The 22,124-nt window shown below is 33.9% G+C and overlaps 1 protein-coding gene across 1 annotated transcript; it reads right to left on the bottom strand.

Annotated features, from left to right (window-relative positions):
* Positions 1 to 2,000: 2,000 nt before the first annotated feature.
* LOC132754933 (sodium-dependent glucose transporter 1-like) lies at positions 2,001 to 6,733 on the bottom strand. The gene is made up of 4 exons (XM_060745689.1): positions 6,630 to 6,733; positions 5,527 to 5,649; positions 3,675 to 3,966; positions 2,001 to 3,444 (listed from the first exon to the last, which is right to left on the bottom strand). Exons 1-4 carry the CDS (start codon positions 6,678 to 6,680, stop codon positions 2,252 to 2,254), a joined length of 1,659 nt encoding a protein of 552 aa, XP_060601672.1. The 5' UTR covers positions 6,681 to 6,733; the 3' UTR covers positions 2,001 to 2,251.
* Positions 6,734 to 22,124: the final 15,391 nt, after the last annotated feature.

Below are 22,124 nucleotides of genomic sequence, written 5' to 3'. Positions count from 1 at the left end.
TTCCAACAAATTTCTCTTATATTGAAGAGCCTCCAAACCAAGCTGTTAAGTGTACGATGGTTGTTCTTGTAAGCATGGTTCAGATGAAATAAAGCATAAAAAATACAGAGTTAACAAAATACTTATTTCTATAAGTTTTTGTTAAAAGATTTGAAAAAATTATAGCGTTTTCTTAATCCTTCAGTTATATGCAAAACATACATGCACATGAACTTGAAAATTAAACCAGAACGATGAACTAAGAACTTTGATAAACATTTCTGTAAAATGCCTTTGTTTAATGTTTTCAATGAAGTATGACGCTATCATTGCGGGAGTTGTTACTGTTTGATACTTCGAGACATAAAATGGGTCGTCGACTGTACCCGTCGATCGCTCCCTGGATGCAGAAATCCATATGGCTTTAACTTTTCGTAACAATTTAGATGACACATATCTTCGCCGAGATGATTTGTGGCTTTGTGTTCATTAGTTCCTTCGGGATCGATTTGTGGCATTAGCCTCATACAGAATCCATAGACATTGCAACTGGTAGTCAGGCTCTAATTTGTGCAACATCGATCGAAACCTAAACACTTGACACTCCTCAGGATTCCTTCAATAATGGGGTCCCTTACTTCGTCCTTATAGGATGTACGTGTTTTTGCGTCGGACAAGATTGTTAGCCTTGTAAAATAAACTATGAATAAGTAATTTGTAATCAGTTCTCTAAAATTGTTAAGTGTGCCCCTGAGAATGACAGCTAAATCCATGATCACAACACTAGATACTTGGTGTTATAACAGCCAATGCCAAACATCCATGCCCATGTAGACACCATTTTTGTTGTCCTGAAAGGAATAAAGAAGATTCTGCAATAGGAAAAATAATCAAATTATTTTTGTACACATTACGAAACCAACAAAACTGACAGTTTACAAAATTTTTAATTCTGTTCAAAAGGTGGTGAATTACACTCTAAGACAGGCAATATATATCAGTTTTGACGCTTGTGTCCCTCGTCGTATGTGTTTTTTGTTGCAATGTTTTGGGTATAATAGCTACAATGGGCTAAGAAGCCTCCTTTTGTCTCCTTTTGAAATTTGTTGTTTTTACCACGCTTTTTAAAATTATACATATAAAAGCACCTTATCTTTTAACGTAATAGCTATATCTCTGCAATTTTTAAAAACAAAAAAATATAATTAAAGTAATATAATTACAAGTTTACCTCACATACATCTTCATGTCTATCTTGCAGTCAATATGGCGTTTTCCCGCCTTTACGGAACCTCTTAGTTCTAAGAGCTAAGACCTAAGTTCTAAGATCTAAGTTCTAAGATCTAACATCTAAGTTCTAACTTCTAACTCAAAATGGCCTCAATGGGCTTCCGTAGGTTTGGTTAGACTAAAGGCATCGTGTTACTCTTGTTATTTTATTATAATAACAAATTTCTAACCTCGTATTTAGTTTTACTTGTTTACAAGTTATCGAATATGCAGCCTAAATGACAAAATCGCATATACTTGTTTTTGAAAAATCATAATGCAAATCGTTTCAGATAAATTAGTAAAGACTTTGTGGCCAAAGAAAATGTAGCCAGTTTTGACACTTAATCAAGGATTTTTTACCATTATCACGTGTTTAGTTGAATCAAAACATTTTAAGTTATATAAAAGTTTCTTAGAAAATATCTACATGCATATTGGTAGGGGCAAGTAGAACTAATGACCTTCTGTAAGGCAGCATTATACTCCCTTATGACAATTAAATGTACAGAGGCCAGTGCCATAATCACCCGCCAACATATTCACATAAATGATTTGTATTTTCTTACCCTCAATTTAAATTTTTGTTTAATACTAATATATTTATATCTGGACATACATAATTGTTTATTCACATAGAATGAAAATATATCCGATATATTCAAGTTAACAGTATATACTTGTTATTTTACATGGCTTATTTCAAATACCTCCACATTCTAAAGAACGATAGTCTAACAGCATAAAATGAATCAGGTAGATAATTATGGTTTACAAGGTAATTTATTGACGCTAATCAATATTACTACAATTATTAACCATTATCCTTCTGAATTTCTCTAGTGGGCATGCTCACCTTTATACACCTCACCTACATTTGTAGGCTGGGCCAATTCGAAACGTAAATACTATTTATGTCTTCCACCACCCATACAGTTTAAAAAACACAAATATACATATAGTCGAAAAGATTATTATAATCTTATTCAAAAGAAAATTATAACTATAACATAGTGACATCTGTTTTTGTAAAACTTTTTTCGTTTTCCTTCTCCTCTGAAAAATCGATGTCATTTCTTCCATCCGTGTCAGATATGTTTTCAGGGACAAACCTATTCCCGTGCTTTGCGCCAATAATCGCTAAGACAACGGCTAAAATAAAACCAAGAATTGCACTACCAGCAACATGTAAAACGTACGTATGTGGCCCAAAAGAATCATACAAATATCCTATTAAACGCATATGGAGCATGTAGCCAAATGCACAGCCAACCATTTGAAGAGCCATTGCCATTCCAGTAAGCTCAATATGGTAGTCAGTCCATGCAATACCAGTTGGCCAAAGCGGACCAATACAGAATGCAACAACTTGAGTAAGGACCCATAATGCAGTTGAGTTGTCACATCCAAAGATTGCCAGAAAAATCGCAAAGACCATAAGGGTAGACGTCTCCAAGAGAAGAAGGAGTTTCACTGACATCATTCTGGCTATGATAAAGAAAATGAAGCGACCGGCGGAAAAGCTGATCCAAAAACTTGTATTCAATAATGATGCGTCGGTATTTGTGAAGTGAAGCTGGTCAATGGAAAAGGAACGAATAAACTTCGAAGTAAATCCTTGTCCACCTCCAGCGTTCCCAAAGTAAAAAAATACTACAAACAATATGCTTGATCCGTACCAAAATCTTCCTTTCGCACATGCAGCCGGATTGAACATTTGTAACAGCCCCCTTAATTTATTACGCCAGTCATATTTTCTTAAAACATTTAGGTAAGATTTATTGCTCTCTTCATTTACCTCAATTGTATTGTCATTTTCAATAAAACCGTTGGATTTTTTTGAAGCTGTCTCATTCTGGATTTGTTTGAGGGCTTTGCTTTGCACTACTTGTAAAATATAAAAAACTATTGATAGACAAGCTGCGGCAATTCCAGAAATAGCAAAAGCGTACTCAACTCTCGAATTTTCCAAATAAGACATTTCCTCTTTGAAATCAGAATAATTCGATGTAACTTCGATAGTAACATTACCGTAGGAGGTATCATTCGTGATCGATGTATTGTATATTTTAACTCCTAGGAAGGGATTTGAGTACAATGGAGCTAAAAATGATCCAATTCCATATCCAAGATGCATCAATATAATTGGGGAAGCTGACTTGTCTTTCCAAATGTTAAGATTTATTCGAGTACCCGCTGATTGGTTTAACATGAAGAACAAAGCAATACTTTTATTTCAATAACAAAATATAACGATTCAAATTAAATACAATCATGTGATATGTTTACTTTATATTTAGAATATCATGTTTTCTCCATGTTTCTTTGACATAATTCATTAAAATGTCATCAATAAAATATAAATATTTGTTTTCCGAGTTTAAGTGTTACTAAAGTAATAAGAGTAACTATATTCAAAATTTTACCTGTGTTGTGAATGGTCTCAACGAGACCAGATATAAAACAAAGTGTCCAGAGGTACAGTAGCGCTGGAACCCATGGCATCAAAACCACACAAATTGCTGCAATATCTAGAGTGACTGCAATCATCAAATGACAGTACGCACCGAACTTGTCTACAAGAATGCCACCCAAGATACATCCTGGGATCGTCCCGGCACCTCCTGCAGACAGCGCCACCGCTAATTCCTCATACCCGGCTTTAAATCTGTGCTTTAGGTCAATCAAAGTGGGCCCAGAGACCTCACAATACATACCCTGTATATATAATTATATATATATTCTTTATTTGAGTCTCATCCATACATAACAACATAAAACAATTCAATGACATAATTTTACAAAGTAAAAGTTATTTATGTACGGCCATTCTTATCAGAAGTACAAGAGACTATAAAATTTTAATCTAAAGGAAGGGAGGCAACTCTGCAAGAATGTCCAATGTCACTTACAGAGTTACCTCTCTTCTCATTCCATATTCATATGCATATTACAATTTAAAATTGCTAAAATAAGAAACTATTGCTAATCTTGTTCTAAAATACTTAAAGTGTTTCTGGTATTATTGCTTTACAGTAAAAATCCTTAAAATGTTCTCTTCCTTAAACCCGTAAAATTACACTGAATAACAATAGATTCTTAAACTATAAAATCATGTGAATAAAATTATTTCGTATCATTAGAAAGATAAAACCTATACGAGTAAAAATAAAACATTATTCAAATTTAAGTGACTGTACATATATTACTACATTCTTATATGGAAAAGAAATGAGGAAATAGTATTCATTTTTTTTCTTTTTTTTAGTCCAGGCACACAATTATAAAGAACTTGAAATTGTGGATATATACTATCAGTATCATTTTGAAGCATTGGGGTTTGGATAATTGTTTCTAAAATAACTTCACTTAATGCTGATATTTCAGATAACAGTTAACAATGGATCAATTTATTGTCAATAACTATTTTTTTTTGTGTGTGTGTGACACACTTGTTAGTAGTGTAAAATTTATTGGATACATATTACTAGACTAGTATCAGATGGACACACAGTTTCCTCATGATCCATATACATTTAAACTTAACATTATTAACAACATTGTATAAATATAGTTAACAATATTTTAGGCCAAGTCATTATTTCAATACTTGGTCTTTTAAAATAGATGTTATATAACGTTTTAAGTAATGTATAGATTGATTTGTCTCTTATATTTCTGTATTGAAAGGCATACGTATTTTATTATGTTTTAAACTACAGTTTTATATCATGTTGTACGTATGAAGAGACACTAATAAACTATTTGACTTGACTTGACTTGACTATAATGTCCCTGTAAGAAACAAAAGTCACTAATACAACAACATACACATCGAAACCTTTGTAAGATAGACATTAATTAATGTTCATGTCAAGAAAACCTTTGTGTTGATACAACAACCAATTATCGTCACGGCAAACCCGCTATTTGGACATCTTCAGGCAATGCAGTACGAAACCAAACTACAGTACTGAATCAGAAGATAAAAAAGGAATTCGGCTCATATGCCCCCGCTATACCCGAGCTACATTGGGCCGATACATAATGGAGAAAAATTGCAATTATGTACTGGGATGATTTTCTTTTTCAAATCTATACAACATATTTACAGTTTAATCAATTATAAGAGATTATGATAAAGTTTTCAAGAAATTTTGATGGAAACACGAAACAAACTCTTCTATAATATCTCTTTGTCGTTCTTGAAAAAAGCAAGTGCTGTTTTGTTTCTATGCTTTACTGTTACAGATCATTTTAAATCTGATTTATACCTACCCTGACAATCCAAGACGCAACAAGAGCTCCAGTTTCAACAACCTTTTGGCGAGTAGATCTGTACTTTCGTTGCTTGACAGTGCGTTCCTCATTTTCGGTAGAAGCAGGGTACATGTCACTGGGCTTTGAGGTAAATAATCAGATAATAAAAACAAATAGAATATTTTTTCATAACCAGAATCTAAAGTGTAAGACTTTTGATTCTTATTTATATCTCGAAAAGGAGTGCCTAAACAACAACAACAACAACAACAAAAAAAAACAACAACAACAACAAACAAGTATTAACAATGTGAAAATTAATGCAGACTTGGTTTGATTGAGTCTGTTCATGATAAAGTCATAAATCTCTCACACCCCTAATCATCCAATTTGGGCGTTTGAGATGGCACACGTCTATGAGTCACAATGGAAAGAAATATTTATTGCCTGTTGTTTATTGCATGTCTTCTTGTGACAATCTACTTCTCTTAGAATCGTTCAGAATGCAGTTTGTTTAACGGACATAGAAGGCTTTTTTAATACATATTGTTATAATGATATAATTACATTTTCTGAACACTAACAATGGTAAGGACCACTAATATACCTTCACATCGACAACAGTTTGTACGATATAACTCTACATGGACCAGAACAGAAGTTTCACATTAAAATATGTCAAACAAACTGCAAATAATTTATGAGGAAAGTGTCATATATGTTGTGTTATAGATGTTAAGAACAAGTAATGAACATTTGCATAAACTGTAGCCTGCACAAGGTTCGGTTTTTTTCGTACTATTTACAATATTTGAGTAATAAACATTCACCCTGCTCCTGGCAAATATTTTCAGATTCCAATGGTAAATATTTATCTAACGTAGCTCTTGTAATTTTCCTGGTATGCAATACATATTTTCATAAAAAAATATTTTTGTGAAAAACATTTCTGCGAGCATTACAGGTAAAGTAAAAGAGATTAATTGAAAACGACCGTTCTTTTAATATAAATAACGTATTATTTCGTCATAGTTTGGACTTAATACTCATTTGTTTGAAGCATCCTGTGAAATCGTTTTAGAATTTTAACAATTTAATTCCCAAACAAATGAAAACATTACCCGCTGCTCATTCCGTTGTTGATAAACGTGAGTTAATGCATCTCCTTCCATTTTTCCAGGTCAATTGATGTAAATTCAAAAAATATTTTATAGTTAACAAAGCCTGCAATGATAATAAAAATTGTAATAGTTCAAGTTAAATATATACATGTATAACTATATTTCTCACATTGAACATTTTACGACGGGTGTTCCGACAGTAATGCAATTTTATTTCAAAAGTTTAGATTTCATGACCATTTCTAGATGATATGACATGAAATGGAATTCCCTTATAATCTAACGCATTTCTGATCGTGTTATTTAAGATTTAAATCATATTTCATAGTGAAATACACGTTTATTCTGACACATTAATACAGCTGGTCCGAGCGAAATTATTAAAATATAAGAAATTATTAAAAGATGAGAAATTATTAAAAGGTGCAAGATCAAGTCATATATAGCGGCTAACCAAGCACCGTTACATATATAGTCTTCAGGAAACAGTTACATCTTTGGTTTTAGAAGAAGTTGCGTTGACGTGAAGAAGACATTTGTTGGTCGCCGTTGCAAGTAATTATAGTTTTATCAAGTTTTAATTATAGCAAGTTTTTAGTTTGACGCTCTTTTTTGTTTTGTCTTCAAACGTTTCAGACTAGCTTTGAACCGTTCCACCCACCGAGTATTCCATACGAAACTAGAACTTGTTGAAATACATCTATAAAAATATGTTTTACGCTTAAAACCAGTTTAAATCGGTTTACATTCAGGGTTCTCAGCCATTTTTTCAGCTAAGTGCAAATATTCTTACTTTCGGTCGCTATATACATACACTTTACTAGTAAGCGAAAGCATACACGTTCACACAAAAATGATGACAACATACATTTGTACCTCTATACATGGTTATAAATATAACATATGTAACTTGTGAAGTTGCATTATTCACGGAAAATCCCTAGTATCCCTACTCTAACATTTCTGTTTGACGTCGAAAAATATAATATTACATAATGCCTAATATTTATCCTTGTAATTCTCAAATAAAGAAGCACAGAAAATAATGTATCCGAATTCATCCTGATAATACACAGTTTTGAAATATTAAAAAATAATCGTTTCCAAAGCCACACTGCTCATCATGAAATTTAAAAAAGGAAACTTACTCGTATGTGTGTAAATACTCTTTTCACTCTGCTCTGAACAAAAAATAGTACCACCGTGACGATGGATGTTTTTAATGGTATATGACAATATACTTATCGATTTTAAGCTCATAAAGCTACAAGCTAAATCGCCCTTGCAACACAATGTTTCTCCATTAAATTTCTGTATGAAATAATTTTATTTAATAGAACGAAACAAAATGATATTCATATTCATTACTTGTTTTTATTTCTTGACTGGAAGTTTGTCAATCATTTTTTCAACTACTTATTTAGCCTATCAAGATGTCATACACCCTCTGACTATAGGCGGCAACTGATTCTATTGATCCACGCCATCTGGCCATTGTCTTCACTGTTCCTCATCATTATTATATGAAGATGCCCCATTGACAAATGAAAAATATGACCGGCTATATTTACCCGCACTTTATCTCACAGATACCTGTTTTCAGATATGTTTTTCTTTGGATTAAATTTTATATGAAATTTTTGTATTTACTACTTTTGAAGTTAAATTTACATTATATTTTAAGTGGAACTGTTATGTTCTAGTTTATTTAGTTTTACGGCGCACCAATACAATGTAAGCCATACAGCGCCGAAACAATAAAGAAAATTGCTCTAACACTGGATGTGATGATATAAGTAACAGATGAAACATATCTGATGTCGTTGTTCTATATAACTGATACAAAAGTTTAACTTAAATCATCATATTTCTAAACGAGTTTGTTAACTGGTAGTACAGAAGTACAAGTCTTTATATTATAGTTGAACATCCTAACACAGCAGCCACTCTTCTTCAGTCTGACATCCAAAAAATCTCTTTATGGGCAGAAAGGTGGTAAGTCACCTTCATTCCTTCAAAATCGGAATCCCTACTTGTAACTAGAAAGCGAAATCGTCAGCATCATCCTTCATTGCATATGTTTAACCGACAAATTCCAGAAGTTTCTGAACACAAACATTTAGGCATCATTCTTTCTTCTGACTGCACATGGCACAAACATATTGAATACATAACTGATAAAGCTTTGAAAAGGGTTAATATAATGCGTAAACTGAAATTCTCTCTGGATCTTAAATCTTTGGAAATTATCTATATACAATACAATACAATACAATACAAATACTTTATTTCGCTTGAAGGCCTCCGGCCCATGCACAATCAGAGGAATTGCATCAAGGACTACTCTGTACCACAATTCTTTCTTGCCATCAGTTATTCGTGATTGGAACAACTTGTCTGTTACAATACGAAACAGCCCGACAATATCTTCATTTAAAACTTTCTTAAACAAGGACAGGAAATATACACCAAAATACTTTTATACAGGTAGTCTTAAACTGCAGGTCCTTCACACTCGGCTTCGAACGAACTGCAGCGCATTAAATCACCACCTGTTTTAAAAAAAAAACATTTCTCTTACCCCTTTGTGTAATTGTGAGCAAATTGAAACTACCCAACATTTCTTTTTCGAGTGCTGTGCATACGATGCCGTCCGCAGAACACTCCTCCTTAACTTGCAAGACTTCAGCATCAACCTTCATAAGCCTCTCTATGGTGACCCATCTCTTACATACCAGGACAACGTTATTATATTTACAAACGTACAAAATTATATAGAAAAAAAGGAAAAGATTTATTTAGATCCATTCTTATTGACACTCTAATCCTCTCTCATCCTCTTTCTTCTCTTTCCCACAATTTTGTTGTCTTCTTTTATATATATTATTTCATTTTGACATCTACTTGTAGTTAATCTATTCTATATAAGTTTATATATAAATATATATTTATATATGTGTATAACTAATACTGATTCGCTTGCCTAGTATATACTAACTATAAACTTATTTAAGACAAAACATATAGTTCGCCAAAGGAGAAGAATTATATAAGATTTGTCCTTCATTCTCATCCTTTTCCATTGTGTAAAAATATTTTGTTTGTTATTTTTTTGTATGTACATTATATATACTTTCGGGAATAAATATGTCTTAACCAAGTGCAAGTGAAAATAAACACATGCCAACAATAATAAAACATACATTTGAAACAAGCGAAGCGATAATGCAATAACTTGACATATAATTCTCTGTAAATAGATTAAAAAATAACTTTAAAATGCATTGTTCTAGCGTTGTTCTAATATCTGGCCACAATAAATTTGCCGTCATGTTGCTTTAAATTGTTGTAACATATGCTTTTTATATAGTTCTTTTTGAATAATCAAATGAACGAAATAAACTCTCGCAAGCTTATTAAACATAACTTTGACCTACATTAGAGTTAGAAAATACAAAGAATAAATCTAAAAAAATGAATACATTGCTTAGTTTACAATTTTATAATAAAAAATGTTAGCAAAATGAAAAGTAAAGAAGAAATAATTAGAAAACGTGGAGGATTCATTAAAAAAAATGATTCCTTATATATTCTTATGCTTGGTCAGAGTTATGTTTGAGCTTGCTTAAGTTTGTTTCGTTCTTTTGATTATTCATGTGCACAGCTCCCTCCACCGGGATAGCAAGTATGAAAGGTGTGCTATCTACATTTAGTTTAGAGCTTGATTATTTGCTGTTGTGTGAATAACATTTTAGATGGTAAACATTTTTTCATGTTTGTATTATTCTTCATTATAAACTTTTTCATTTGGTGGATTCAAAATCATCATGCTTATGGCTGTTTGTGACAAAGATAGATATTAGATATGCTTTTGTACTTTGTGCAACACAGGCAATTATATCCTTTGGTGATGTGCAGATCTAGCATTTATCAAGATTTTGCACTGAAAGTCTTCAAACTTTTCGCCATAATGGAAAATGAACTTGAAATAAAGTTTATATGTCGCTTAAATCCCTAGAGTCTATTCAATGAAAGTGGAAGGACTAAAATAAAAATTATAAATTGGATTGATAACATGTAGATTATTATGTAGATTATTTTGACTGTTTACAGAATAATTAGAGCATTTTAAGTCGAGAGACACGGTGTAAGTGTTTCAACGGACAAGAGAAGCAACTCATATGGAAATAAATTGATAGACATGTGCATAGTTACCTCCCTTAGGATAGCTAATTGGAAAGATGTGTTAATTGCATTGGTGCGTTGTGTAAGATTTCAAAATGGTTAACACTTTTTATGTTTGTAATTTTGATGAATTTAGCGATCACGCAGCTTTGAATTTGTTTGTATATGACCTTTACTTTAAAACGGAAGTAAAGATAATGTACAAAACTATAGACTCTGAGGTATAATTTCGATACATGCACGGAATCCTGGTAAGTTATTTACAAATATTTGAAATCAAAGAGTAACACAATGGTTTAATAAAAGGGACATTATTTCTGACGCTCACTTTCTTTTTTAAAAAGGTATGCCCCCAACTGATGCTGCTTTAATTTTACATTCTATCATTGAAAATATTTGAACCAGAATAAAGATTGCAGTATGCATTTATATTCTGATACCATATACAGAAATACGCTTACGTATAATACAAAATTAATCGCCTGTTAATGTTCTTTATTTTCTTCAGGGTGTGTGATCCCTGTCGTGATCCGAGGGTAAACTACCACCACCAGCACCAGCAGCAGCACCACCACCAGCAGCACCACCAGCACCACCACCAGCACCAACACCACCAACACCACCAACACCACCAGCACCATCATCATCACCTTATACATCAACTTGAACAATGTTGCTCATCAGAAAGCTGTATAGGGTCATCATACAATACGAGAAAACATATCATATTTGCTTCAATGACACAAAAGAAAAAATCTCGCCTTTAGAAAATAATAACTTCAATTTAACTCTAATGTGTTTTATAATTTTGATTTTTAATTTGAAACCGTTCACTTTAACGTGATAAAATTTGATGGAGAGTCAAATTGATATAAAATATTCATGCATTCTAAAAGCAAGTAACATATTTGCACTTTTAATTCTATCAAGCAACTTCTATTGCATTATAACGTTCTTCATTTTCTATTTTATTGAATTAGATATGATAATCACCTGCATTAGCGTGTTTGAGCTTCAGAACCAAGCTATAGACCTTTTTACGACGCGGTCCGTTGCTATGAAAAATTGACCGGAAGTAGTATTTTTTCGCGCATGCGCAATTTGCGTAGGGCAAAAAAGCCTTGCCCTACATAGAAATGTAGTAGAAATTCATAGACAATTCCGAGTTAGTTTAAGGTAAAAATTAGAAAATCATATAAAATAGCTTTTAACAGAAACACAAAAGATGCCTTTAAAGCTTTGTGGCCAAGGATGCCTAAAAAGGCATGGAAAAGACGAGTGTTTAAGAATTCCCCCTTACGATCACGTGTCTGACATTGAGATTATTGTTGTAAAAAATGTGAAAATATATATGAGCCGCGTCACGACAAAACCAACATAATGCGTTTGCGACCAGCATGGGTCCAGACCAGCCTGTGCACCCGCGCAGTCTGATCAGGATCCATGCTGTTCGCTAACAGACCCTATAACAAGTAGAGAAACTGACAGCGAACAGCATGGATCCTGATCAGACTGCGCGGATGCGCAGGCTGGTTTGGACCCATGCTGGTCGCAAACGCATTACGTTGTTTTTGTCGTGACGCGGCTCATATTAGTAGAAATAGAAGTCAATTTAATTGTTGTTGAAATCGTCCATATAAAAACTGTTTTTATAACATATAATATATAACATTTTTATATAAATTTTATAATATTTAAAATCGAGGTTAATCATCATTTCTGAAAAAGAAAAGTCAGAACACGTAATATAATGCATTTTTAGTTTTCAGTTTAGCTAATTTTATCATTTATCCGACTTGACTGAGATGCCAAACTTTCTGTTTTAAGTCACATATATATTTAAATAATTTTTCAAACTCTTGAGAAGTTAAGATGGGTGGTGGAATAACACACATTTTATCCGGATCCTTGTAACACATGGAAATGCACGTCACGTACACTGTTTGACACTTTACATTGATGAGATTGGTATAAATAAAAGTTACTTAAATTACGATTAATCATTTAATAGTTTTCAGTAATTAACTATGTCATGGTACTTAAACAACTCGATTGAATGATATTATAACTGTGGAGCTAATTTTTCTATATCTGTGTTATAACAAGCTGGCAAATAACAACCGGTCACGTGTCATCTGTTTGACACCGCCTTATCAATCCACTTTAAGAATACCAATTGTGTAATATTATGTAATACATGGGTAATAAAATGTGATCTTTAACACCCTGCTGTTTTAATTTAAATTACTGATGAAAAAAACACCTAATGATACCTTGAACAGAGGACTTTTGTTCGTTGAATTTTAGGTCCCGCTTATTTTGTATATCTGTTATAAATATCAATTCACGTTTTAAGTACTTACCGCTTTAATTCATCCCAAAATTTCTTTTTTCTGGGTGACATAACTTGAAATCACGCCTTTTAAAGCCTTTAAGTACGCTAAAATGTATTATATCGTTATTGCGCTTTTTCCCTACGCATAATGCGCATGCGCGAAATGCAACATGCGTTGCTATTGAAAAATTGTACAGTAAAAAGGTCTATATGAACATATACAATTTGTTAAAATAGGCAATATTAATGATATTCATTTAATATTTGTAATTTAATATCAATGAAAAAAAACAACGTGATAACGACTGGAAAGGAAAATTCTAATTAAGTTCGACTAAAAAGTCTCCATTTTGTCACGCAGACGGCTGTTGTAGTGTCACGTGGTATGAACAGTTGATTGCCGGGAAGAGGAGTTTGCTGATTGGTTGCCTGAGAGACACAATCGAATTCTGATTGGCTACAGCAGATACATCAAGCTTCCGGACTACAATCCACAACATGTTTCACAGGAAGTGCTGAATAATGGCGGTCGACGACCAATATAACAGTTTCACTTTCTTTACAATCGTTTTTCTATGAGTTTCAAACTGATTAATGGCTGTTGACCGGGAATGCTAAATTTTCGTGGAGACTTAAACTGTAAGTACTTTTAATGTTGCTTTTGTATTTAATTTCAATGTATTTTCCTATACTAACATTTGTGTGATATGGATCTAAATAAGTTTTCTAAACAAAACTATATATCATATACGTGAGATCTACTTTCTATCATAATCTACAATCGACATGTGTTGCTTTAGTATAATATGATATTGCCTCTTTTAACTATTTTGTATCGTACGTATGACTCGATTTTGCAACAATTCGTTCAACGGAAATTTTGCTGTTATTAAACAAAAATGTAAAAAAGAAAGGAAAAACACACACGACTCTGGCGTAATTAATTCATATTGCCATTTGCGAGATAGTGATATGTAGAAGGGTTGCAACCTCAAATTGATCATTATTTTTTCTTGTCCGCTTTCTGGACCTAATCATATACATTTACTCGTAACCTGCAGTTTTTGTGTTTTATTGGGTAACATATGGCCATGGCTCGAACCTGCGAACCCTGGGTAGAAAGACAGATACAATAATTTTTCCAGTATTGACTATCGTGATTTAATACATCTATAAATAAAACTGCGTAATATAATTCTAATTGAAAGATAGTTTTTCATAATTTCGTAAAATTTGATTATATATTTTACGATTAATGCATAGCCACGTGGAACATCATTTTTTAAACTAAAGTATGTTAAAAAGGATGACAGTTTCAATGTTTTTGACAAAATGTTGAGAATAGCAATACATGTACATTCAAATATGAGTTAAAGACTTCCTCCGAATAAAGTTCACTCTGGGAATAGAGACCACTTTTCGACAAACTTTCTTTGATTCAATAAAGCAAAGAAACCTCCAAATAAAGATCATTTATCTATAAATGGCATACTCAGTGTCTCATTCGGATGACCTTTGTTCACAGACTTTACTGTATATTTCTGCATATTGGTCACGACGTGTCAGTTTTTTTCTTCCTATTCGCACAATGAATATTTAAGAAAACGTTCTGTGACAGCTTAAATGAAATCTACTCTAAAAAGCAATAGTTGTCTGGCTATTTGTTCGGCACGTGATGCACGAATTTAAGTGATTTGTCAATATTCATTAGCCCACATTGTGTTCTTAAAATATCTCGTTGAAATTAACACGTTGAATACTTTCTCTACTTCTGAGAAACTTTAATATGTAAATGATTTTTTTAATGATTTCCCAACAGATGCTGTTGTATTTTCTACCTGAAAAAAGTATGATCTGCCGTTTTCAATCGACAATATATTGATCTAAAATCTGTGTACATTTATTTATTGTGCATATTTTTTAAATCAAATAACCTGATTAAAATATCTACAGACCGGGTCGCGCATTATTAAAATCCATGAGTATGACTAGAATGGACTGGTATCAATATCATTAATTACGGAATAGATTTTTTTTTCACTTTCGTATAAATTCCTTCAAGATCTTAAATAAAAGTTGTCCTCTGTGATTACGTGTATTATTAGAATTTGTTCTCATGTCTATGTATATTACATACTGAGATATATTTAATAGAACTTGAAACTTGAAATAGATTTTACATAGATTAATGGCACAGCGTTTCTCAGTAGTTCGTTTTAGCTAGGGTTAAATTGTTGTCGTGATGCACGTAGCATAAAGTGCTATAACTATTGCACCATTATGCCTCAGAAATAAGTTATTGTTTAACTCCTTTGGAAACGGCAAACATTAATTTTGTAATTTTTAAATAATTGTTTTAGAGAATGTAACTGCTTGCCGAAGAATGTAGTGGTAAATGGGAACTAATTTGTCATTAAAGTAGCAAAATGTAAACAAAGTAGTATTTTGACTTCCATACAAAATACTATTTACAAGTATTTCACTATAATTGTACCGGAAAATGATGGTTCCGGTTGAGAAATAAAAGCATTTCTGGGCCATAATGGGCCTTTGAGCGACTGAACTTATTTCAATACCGGTGCATTTTTTGTTATTTATTCCCAAATGCGTTAGCTACTTGATTTTCGAAGGTAAAAGATATTCTAATAACAAAAACAATAATTTCCATAGTCGTCACCAAACAATAAAGTCTGTGATGTCCTAGAAAATGTTTTTAAAATAGTGTTTTAACTTTTATCTAGAAATCAAAACTAAAAATTATATGAAGTTTTGTAAAATTAATTGGTAATATTTGATATTACTAATGTACATTAAAATTCTGTAGTGTGTATTAATACATAGCAGACGAGCCATGTAATTAAAAAAAGTTCTGACACCTGGCCTTACAGAATACCATTAGCATACCATTAGCACTACTTTAATTAAGACAATTAATATCTAAAAATATAATGAAAATATTAATATTAAATAAGTTTAACATGTGTACATTTTGTTTTATTTATGAAAAACATAAGCCATTAATTTCGATCAGGTATTAGTCTGAAGCAATGAGGAAGGAAATTCAAAGGTATGCGTTTTAGTCTAAATAATGCAAGTAATATTAAGTTCTATGATGTACTAGGCAATTAGTACTGGTAAACTGCTTGACAGCCTGCACAGGAACAATTCGGTGGCTGAATTGTGCTCCGGTAAATTCAATGTGATTTTCTGCTGTGATCCGGAGGTTAAACTATCAGTACCACCACCACCACCATCACCAATACCACCACCCCACCACCTAACATCATTTTTTATTACATCTGTTCTAAAGGAATCATATATATGTAAAGTCATTTAGAAAATATAACTTCATATGATTTAACACTCTTATAATACTGCACGTTTGTAATGCCACTTTTCATTGGATACTCGCGACGTATATAGTTTTATATACACGGTTGCATACAATTTCTGAAAAAATCTCATTTTTCCCCTAAAAAGGAAGTTTGCCGTATTATAAGGTTATATGACCGTATATATATATGACCGAGCAGCTCGGGTTATATATGAAAACATCCGTTAATAAAGGGCCATATAACCTATCAAAAATCTTTAAAGCTAATAATGTCAAGTATAACTCAACGCGGATAGCATCAGCTGTCACAAGTTCGAACCTTTGGCGAGACGAGTTTTTTTTAGCATGTTTAGAGGCAAATGATCGCGGGTTTTGGGTCTAACGTTATATTTTTTTCATCGCTTTTTCAGAAATCATGTGGGATCACTATGCTGTCTCTTACAAAGAAATTGTTATTTTTTTCATCTGGAAAATCGTGAACCGACAAGCTCGACAATATGCCAGCGCAGGAATTAGACAAATAAGCATACAAATTAACGTACAAATTTACGCAAAATGCAAATGCCACGAAACTATTAAAAATCTAACATGACACATCTTGTTTAATACTTCAACACATATCATATTGCATTTCAATTTTAAATTGGCTACATATATACATGTATATCCAATATTTTTTGTTAAAGCTAAATATTAAGACATTATATTGAGAAAGTACAAGGAATAAATTTTAAAAAAATAAATACATTGGTTAGGTTACTATTTTATAATAAATAAATGTAAGCAAAATGAAAAGTAAAGAAGCAATAATAAGAAAACGTGGAGGATTCATTTTTTAAAAATTATTCCTTATATTTTCTTATTCTAGGTGAAAGTTATGTTTAAGCTTGCATAAGTTTGTTTCGTTCTTTTGATTATTCATGTGCACAGATTATTTATGTGCACAGCTGCCTCCATTGGGATAGCAAGTATGAAAAGTGTGCTATCTACATTTAATTTAGAGCTTGATTATTTGCTGTTGTGTGAATAACATTTTAGATGGTAAACATTTTTTCATGTTTGTATAATTTTTCATTATTAACTTTTTCATTTGGTGGATTCAAAATCATCATGCTTATGGCTGTTTGTTACATAGATAGATATTAGATATGCTTTTGTACTTTGTGCAACATAGGCAAATATATCCTTTGGTGATGTGCAGATCTAGCATTTATCAAGATTTTGCACTGATGGTCTTCAAACTTTTCGCCATGATGGAAAATGAACCTGAAATTAAGTTTATTTGTCGCTTAAATCGCTTGAGTCTATTTAACAAAAAATATAAATTAAAGCGGAAGGGCTAAAATAAAATACACTATTGACCTATTATAAATTGGATTGATAACATGTAGATTATTTTGGCTGTTTACAGAATAATTAGAGCATTTTTAAGTCAAGAGACACGGTGTAAGAGTTTCAACGGACAAGAGAAGCAACTCATATGGAAATAAATTGATAGACATGTCCAAAGTTACCTCCCTTAGAATAGCAAATTGGAAAGGTGTGCTAATTGCATTGGTGCTTGATTATTTGTTGTTTAAAAATGGTTAATACTATTAATCCTTCTTCTTCTTCTTCTTCTTCCAATACTGTACATAACTCACTCTGGGGCATTGACGTACAGGGTGTATGTACAAAGTGTTGTGCGGCGAATAAGTGCAGATTTAAAAGAAGAACATGTTAAAAATAAAATCGACTCTGGCATATTAGGGCCCCATGACTAGTCCTCCCTTGAAGGCCTCAAGGTTGACTGCTGTGGCTAGGTGCTCTGGAAGTTGGTTCCACAGGCGGTTGGCCGAAGGTACAAAGGAGAACTTCATGGTGTCTGTTCTGCAGAATGGGACATGGAATCTGTGTCCGTAGCCATGACCACCAAGTGTCAGGGGGTGGAAGTACTGTGCAGCTGGGATGGCTATGAGGTTGTGCATGATCCTGTAGACCATCACTAGCTTGGCATTGGAGCGGCGATGCTGTAGAGTTGGCCAGCCTAGGTCTGTCATCATTGCAGTGGTGCTGCTGGTAGTTTTGTAATCGCCTTTTACAAATCGGACAGCTCGCCTTTGGACAGCTTCAAGCTGGTTGATGTTGGTGGCTGTGTGTGGGTCCCAGACTGTGCCTGCATACTCCAGGATTGGTCTAACAAGGGTCTTGTAGGCCTGGGCCTTGATGTCTTGTGGGCAGCTTATGATGTTTCTTCTAAGGAATGATAGAGAGTTATTGGCCTTCTTGATGGTAGATTCTGTGTGTATGTTCCATGAAAGATTATTTGCGATGTTGACACCAAGGTACTTTCCACTTTTGACAGATTGAAGAGTTGATTGGTGTACCTTGTAAGCATAAATGATGGGGCTTCTTTTCTTGGTGATGTGTATGACTTCGCATTTGCTGGGATTGAAAGACATCATCCACTTGCGTTCCCATTCCTGGAGTCTATCTAGGTCTTCTTGGAGGGCTAATGCGTCAGCTTCTGATTTGATTTTCCTGTAGATCAGGCTGTCGTCAGCAAATAGGCGGCTGATGGAAGTCACGCACTTTGGTAGGTCATTGGTGTAGAGAAGGAACAGTAAAGGTCCTATTACTGTCCCCTGGGGTACACCGGATGTAACTGGGGAGGATGCAGAAGAATGGCCTTCAACGACAACTTGTTGGCTGCGGCCAGACAGGAAGCTCTCAATCCAGCTTCTGACTGGCCCTCTGATGCCGTAGTGATCCACCTTGGAGAGGAGTCGTTGGTGAGGCACAACATCGAACGCCTTACTGAAGTCTAGTAGTATGGCGTCTACTTGTTCCCCTTGATCCAGGGCTGATGACAGGTCTTGAAGAGTGAGAAGAAGCTGACTTTCAGTTGAGCGTTGTTTTCTAAATCCATGTTGTTGATCTGAAAGGATGTTGTGATGGTCAAGGTGTTTCATAATTTGACTATGTAGGATGTGTTCTAGGAGTTTGCTGCATACTGATGTGAGAGAAATGGGTCTGTAGTTGGCAGGGTTGCTACGGTCACCTTTTTTGAAGATAGGTGATACATTTGCCTTCTTCCAGTCTGAAGGTACTGTTCCTTGTTGCAAAGAGGCGTTGAACAAGAGGGTGAGAGCCGGAGTAATGTCTTCGGCATAGTCCTTCAGGAATTGTGTAGGTATATTGTCAGGACCAGAGGCCTTGTGGGGGTTGAGGCTGAGGAAAAGTTTCTTAACGCCCTCAGCTCCTACTGTGAAGTGAGGCATGTCTGGATATCTTTCTCCATCCATGGCTGGCACATCTGTTGTGTCTTCTGTAGTGAACACCCCAGTGAGCTGTTTGTTCAATATTGTAGCCTTCTTACTTGGATCGCTGTGAGTTACACCATCACATTTTAGTGGAGAGATTCCCGTGCTGTCAGACCGCTTCCCTTTGATGAAAGTGTAGAGCTTCTTAGGGATTTCTGTAACCATGTCTCTTACATAGGCTTGGTTTGCCTTCCGACATTCGTAGTGTTGCTCCTTTTGAAGGTCTTTGTACCGCTTGATGTCGTCTGCTGTCCCTGGGCACTGGGCTTTCTTAAATGCTCTCTTCTTTTTTCTAGAAAGGCGCTTGATCTTTGCTGTGATCCAAGGTTGGTTGTGCCTAGTTGTTGACATCTTGGATGGGACCGTGGTTTCTATGATATGTGAGATCGCAGATGTGAAGTCGGTCCACATGTTGTCAATAGCAGAGGTGGCAGAGTGGTCCTGTATGAAGCTGTTTGTGAAATCTTGTACAGCAGAGCGTATGGTGGTCTGGTCAGCCCTTTTCCACAAAAGTATCTTCCTCTGTGGTGCTTTTGTTCGTGCTGCTGTAGTCCTGGCCTGCACTAGGATCATGTCATGGTCACTGAGTCCTGGAAGTGCATTACTGCGTTCGATAAGTGAGGGTCTATTTGTAATGAAGAGGTCCAGGGTGTTATTGCCTCTGGTTGTAAAATCCACAATCTGTTCAGATGAAATGTCGTACATAGTGTCAAGCATGCACTGGCTAATGCTCTTAGGGTAGTTTGACCCAACCACAGAGTTTAAGGACCAATCAATATCTGGTAGGTTCATATCACCTGCAATCCAGATGGTGGCGTTCTTGTTCTCTGTGTGTAGCTTCTTGATGCCTGTGCAGAGGTTTTCCATGTAAGTGAGGTCGCTGCTTGGTGGGCGGTATGTAGAACAGATGACAAGCTGGCTGTTGTTTGGACCATTAATGTTTGTAATTGTAATGAATTTAGCGATCACGCAGCGTTGAATTTGTTTGTATATTACCTTTACATTAAAACGGAAGTAAAGATAATGTACAAAACGACTCTGAGGTATAATTTCAATACATGTACGAAATCCTGGTAAGCTATATACAATTATTTGAAATCAAAGAGTACCAAAATGGTATAATAAAAGTGACATAATTTCTGACGCTCATTTTCTTTTTAAAAAGGTATGCTTACTACTGATGCTGCTTTAATTTTACATTCTGTCATAGAAAATATAAAGATTGCAGTATGCATTTATATTCTGATGCCATATACATAAATACGCTTTGTTTAACCCTTTCCCCCATGAGCATATTGTGAAAAATGGCCATTTTCACTGAAAAGCCTCCTCTTACAAGTTCAAACTGCTTTGAAACTATGAAAAATGCTTCAATACTAATCAAACTTGGCACAAATGTTGACTGGACCCAGGGTCTTTCAAATAGAATGGTCTGGAGACGGACCAATTTTACGAAAAAAGCTGTCTCGGTTGAGTCACGTGATTGGGTTATCTGGCATAGCACATCACCATTCAAAAATCAAATTATAAGATAAAAAAAATACTAAAAACTTACTAACATTATATTATCAGTTTTTACTTTAAAAGTAACAATTTTATAGATTTGCAATCTAATAAGGAATTTTTCGTTCCCGGTGTCAAGGTAAAAATCTACTGCTCAAATTTGAAAATATAGGTCCGAGTTTCATGAGCTTTTTTAAATTTATGCATCGCTCATTAACAAAATAGAAATTGATTTTACAGAGAAAAGATGTTATTAAATCGTATCATGTAAAAATATTCTAATATTTCACGATATTATTGAAAATATTGGATGTTTAATTTTGGTGCTTTTTTCAAAATGTCGCCGTTTATCGGCAAATATTCTGAACAAGCAATCTATGTTTTTCAACAAATATGGTTTTAAAAAAAAACATTTTTTTCTGAGATATTGATCCTTTTTTCGCAAGTTTAAAGATTTTTAAATAACATCATGTCGTTAAATTTTTCATTTTTGCTCTTGTATTTAATATTCGCCCTTTTCTTGAACGCTTAAACATAATTTGCGTATAGCAAACTATACCGAGTTATACCGAGACATGTTTAATTGCAGCGAGAAGAGTTTACTTAGCGCGTTTCCAGACCATTCTATTTGAATGACCCTGCTGGACCATTGCCTTTGTAACGACATGCTCAGTCTTAAATTTCCTGTTACCATGGCAACGAGGGGACATCTCAAAATTGCCAAAAATCACTATTTTGCCTCGATTTTTTCCATCAAAATTTATTTCAAAGTGCTGCAAACTTCTCAAGGGATTGAGATAGAGTCAAAGGCTTTTCAGCGTTGGTTACACGTTTTC

The sequence above is a fragment of the Ruditapes philippinarum genome, unplaced genomic scaffold (assembly GCF_026571515.1).
Source record: "Ruditapes philippinarum isolate M1 unplaced genomic scaffold, ASM2657151v2 ctg5346_1_1_1_1, whole genome shotgun sequence".
Lineage (NCBI taxonomy): Eukaryota > Metazoa > Mollusca > Bivalvia > Venerida > Veneridae > Ruditapes > Ruditapes philippinarum.
This window is presented reverse-complemented; position numbering and strand designations above follow the sequence as displayed.

Bases quoted from the DNA above. Each gene is read 5' to 3' on its own strand.
- LOC132754933 (XM_060745689.1), bottom strand. From the start codon at position 6,680: ATGGAAGGAGATGCATTAACTCACGTTTATCAACAACGGAATGAGCAG. The intron at 3,967-5,526 runs GTAGGTATAAAT...TTATATATACAG, and splicing joins TTGCGTCTTGGATTGTCAGG to GGTATGTATTGTGAGGTCTC. The intron at 3,445-3,674 runs GTAAAATTTTGA...TAAACCAATCAG, and splicing joins TGAGACCATTCACAACACAG to CGGGTACTCGAATAAATCTT.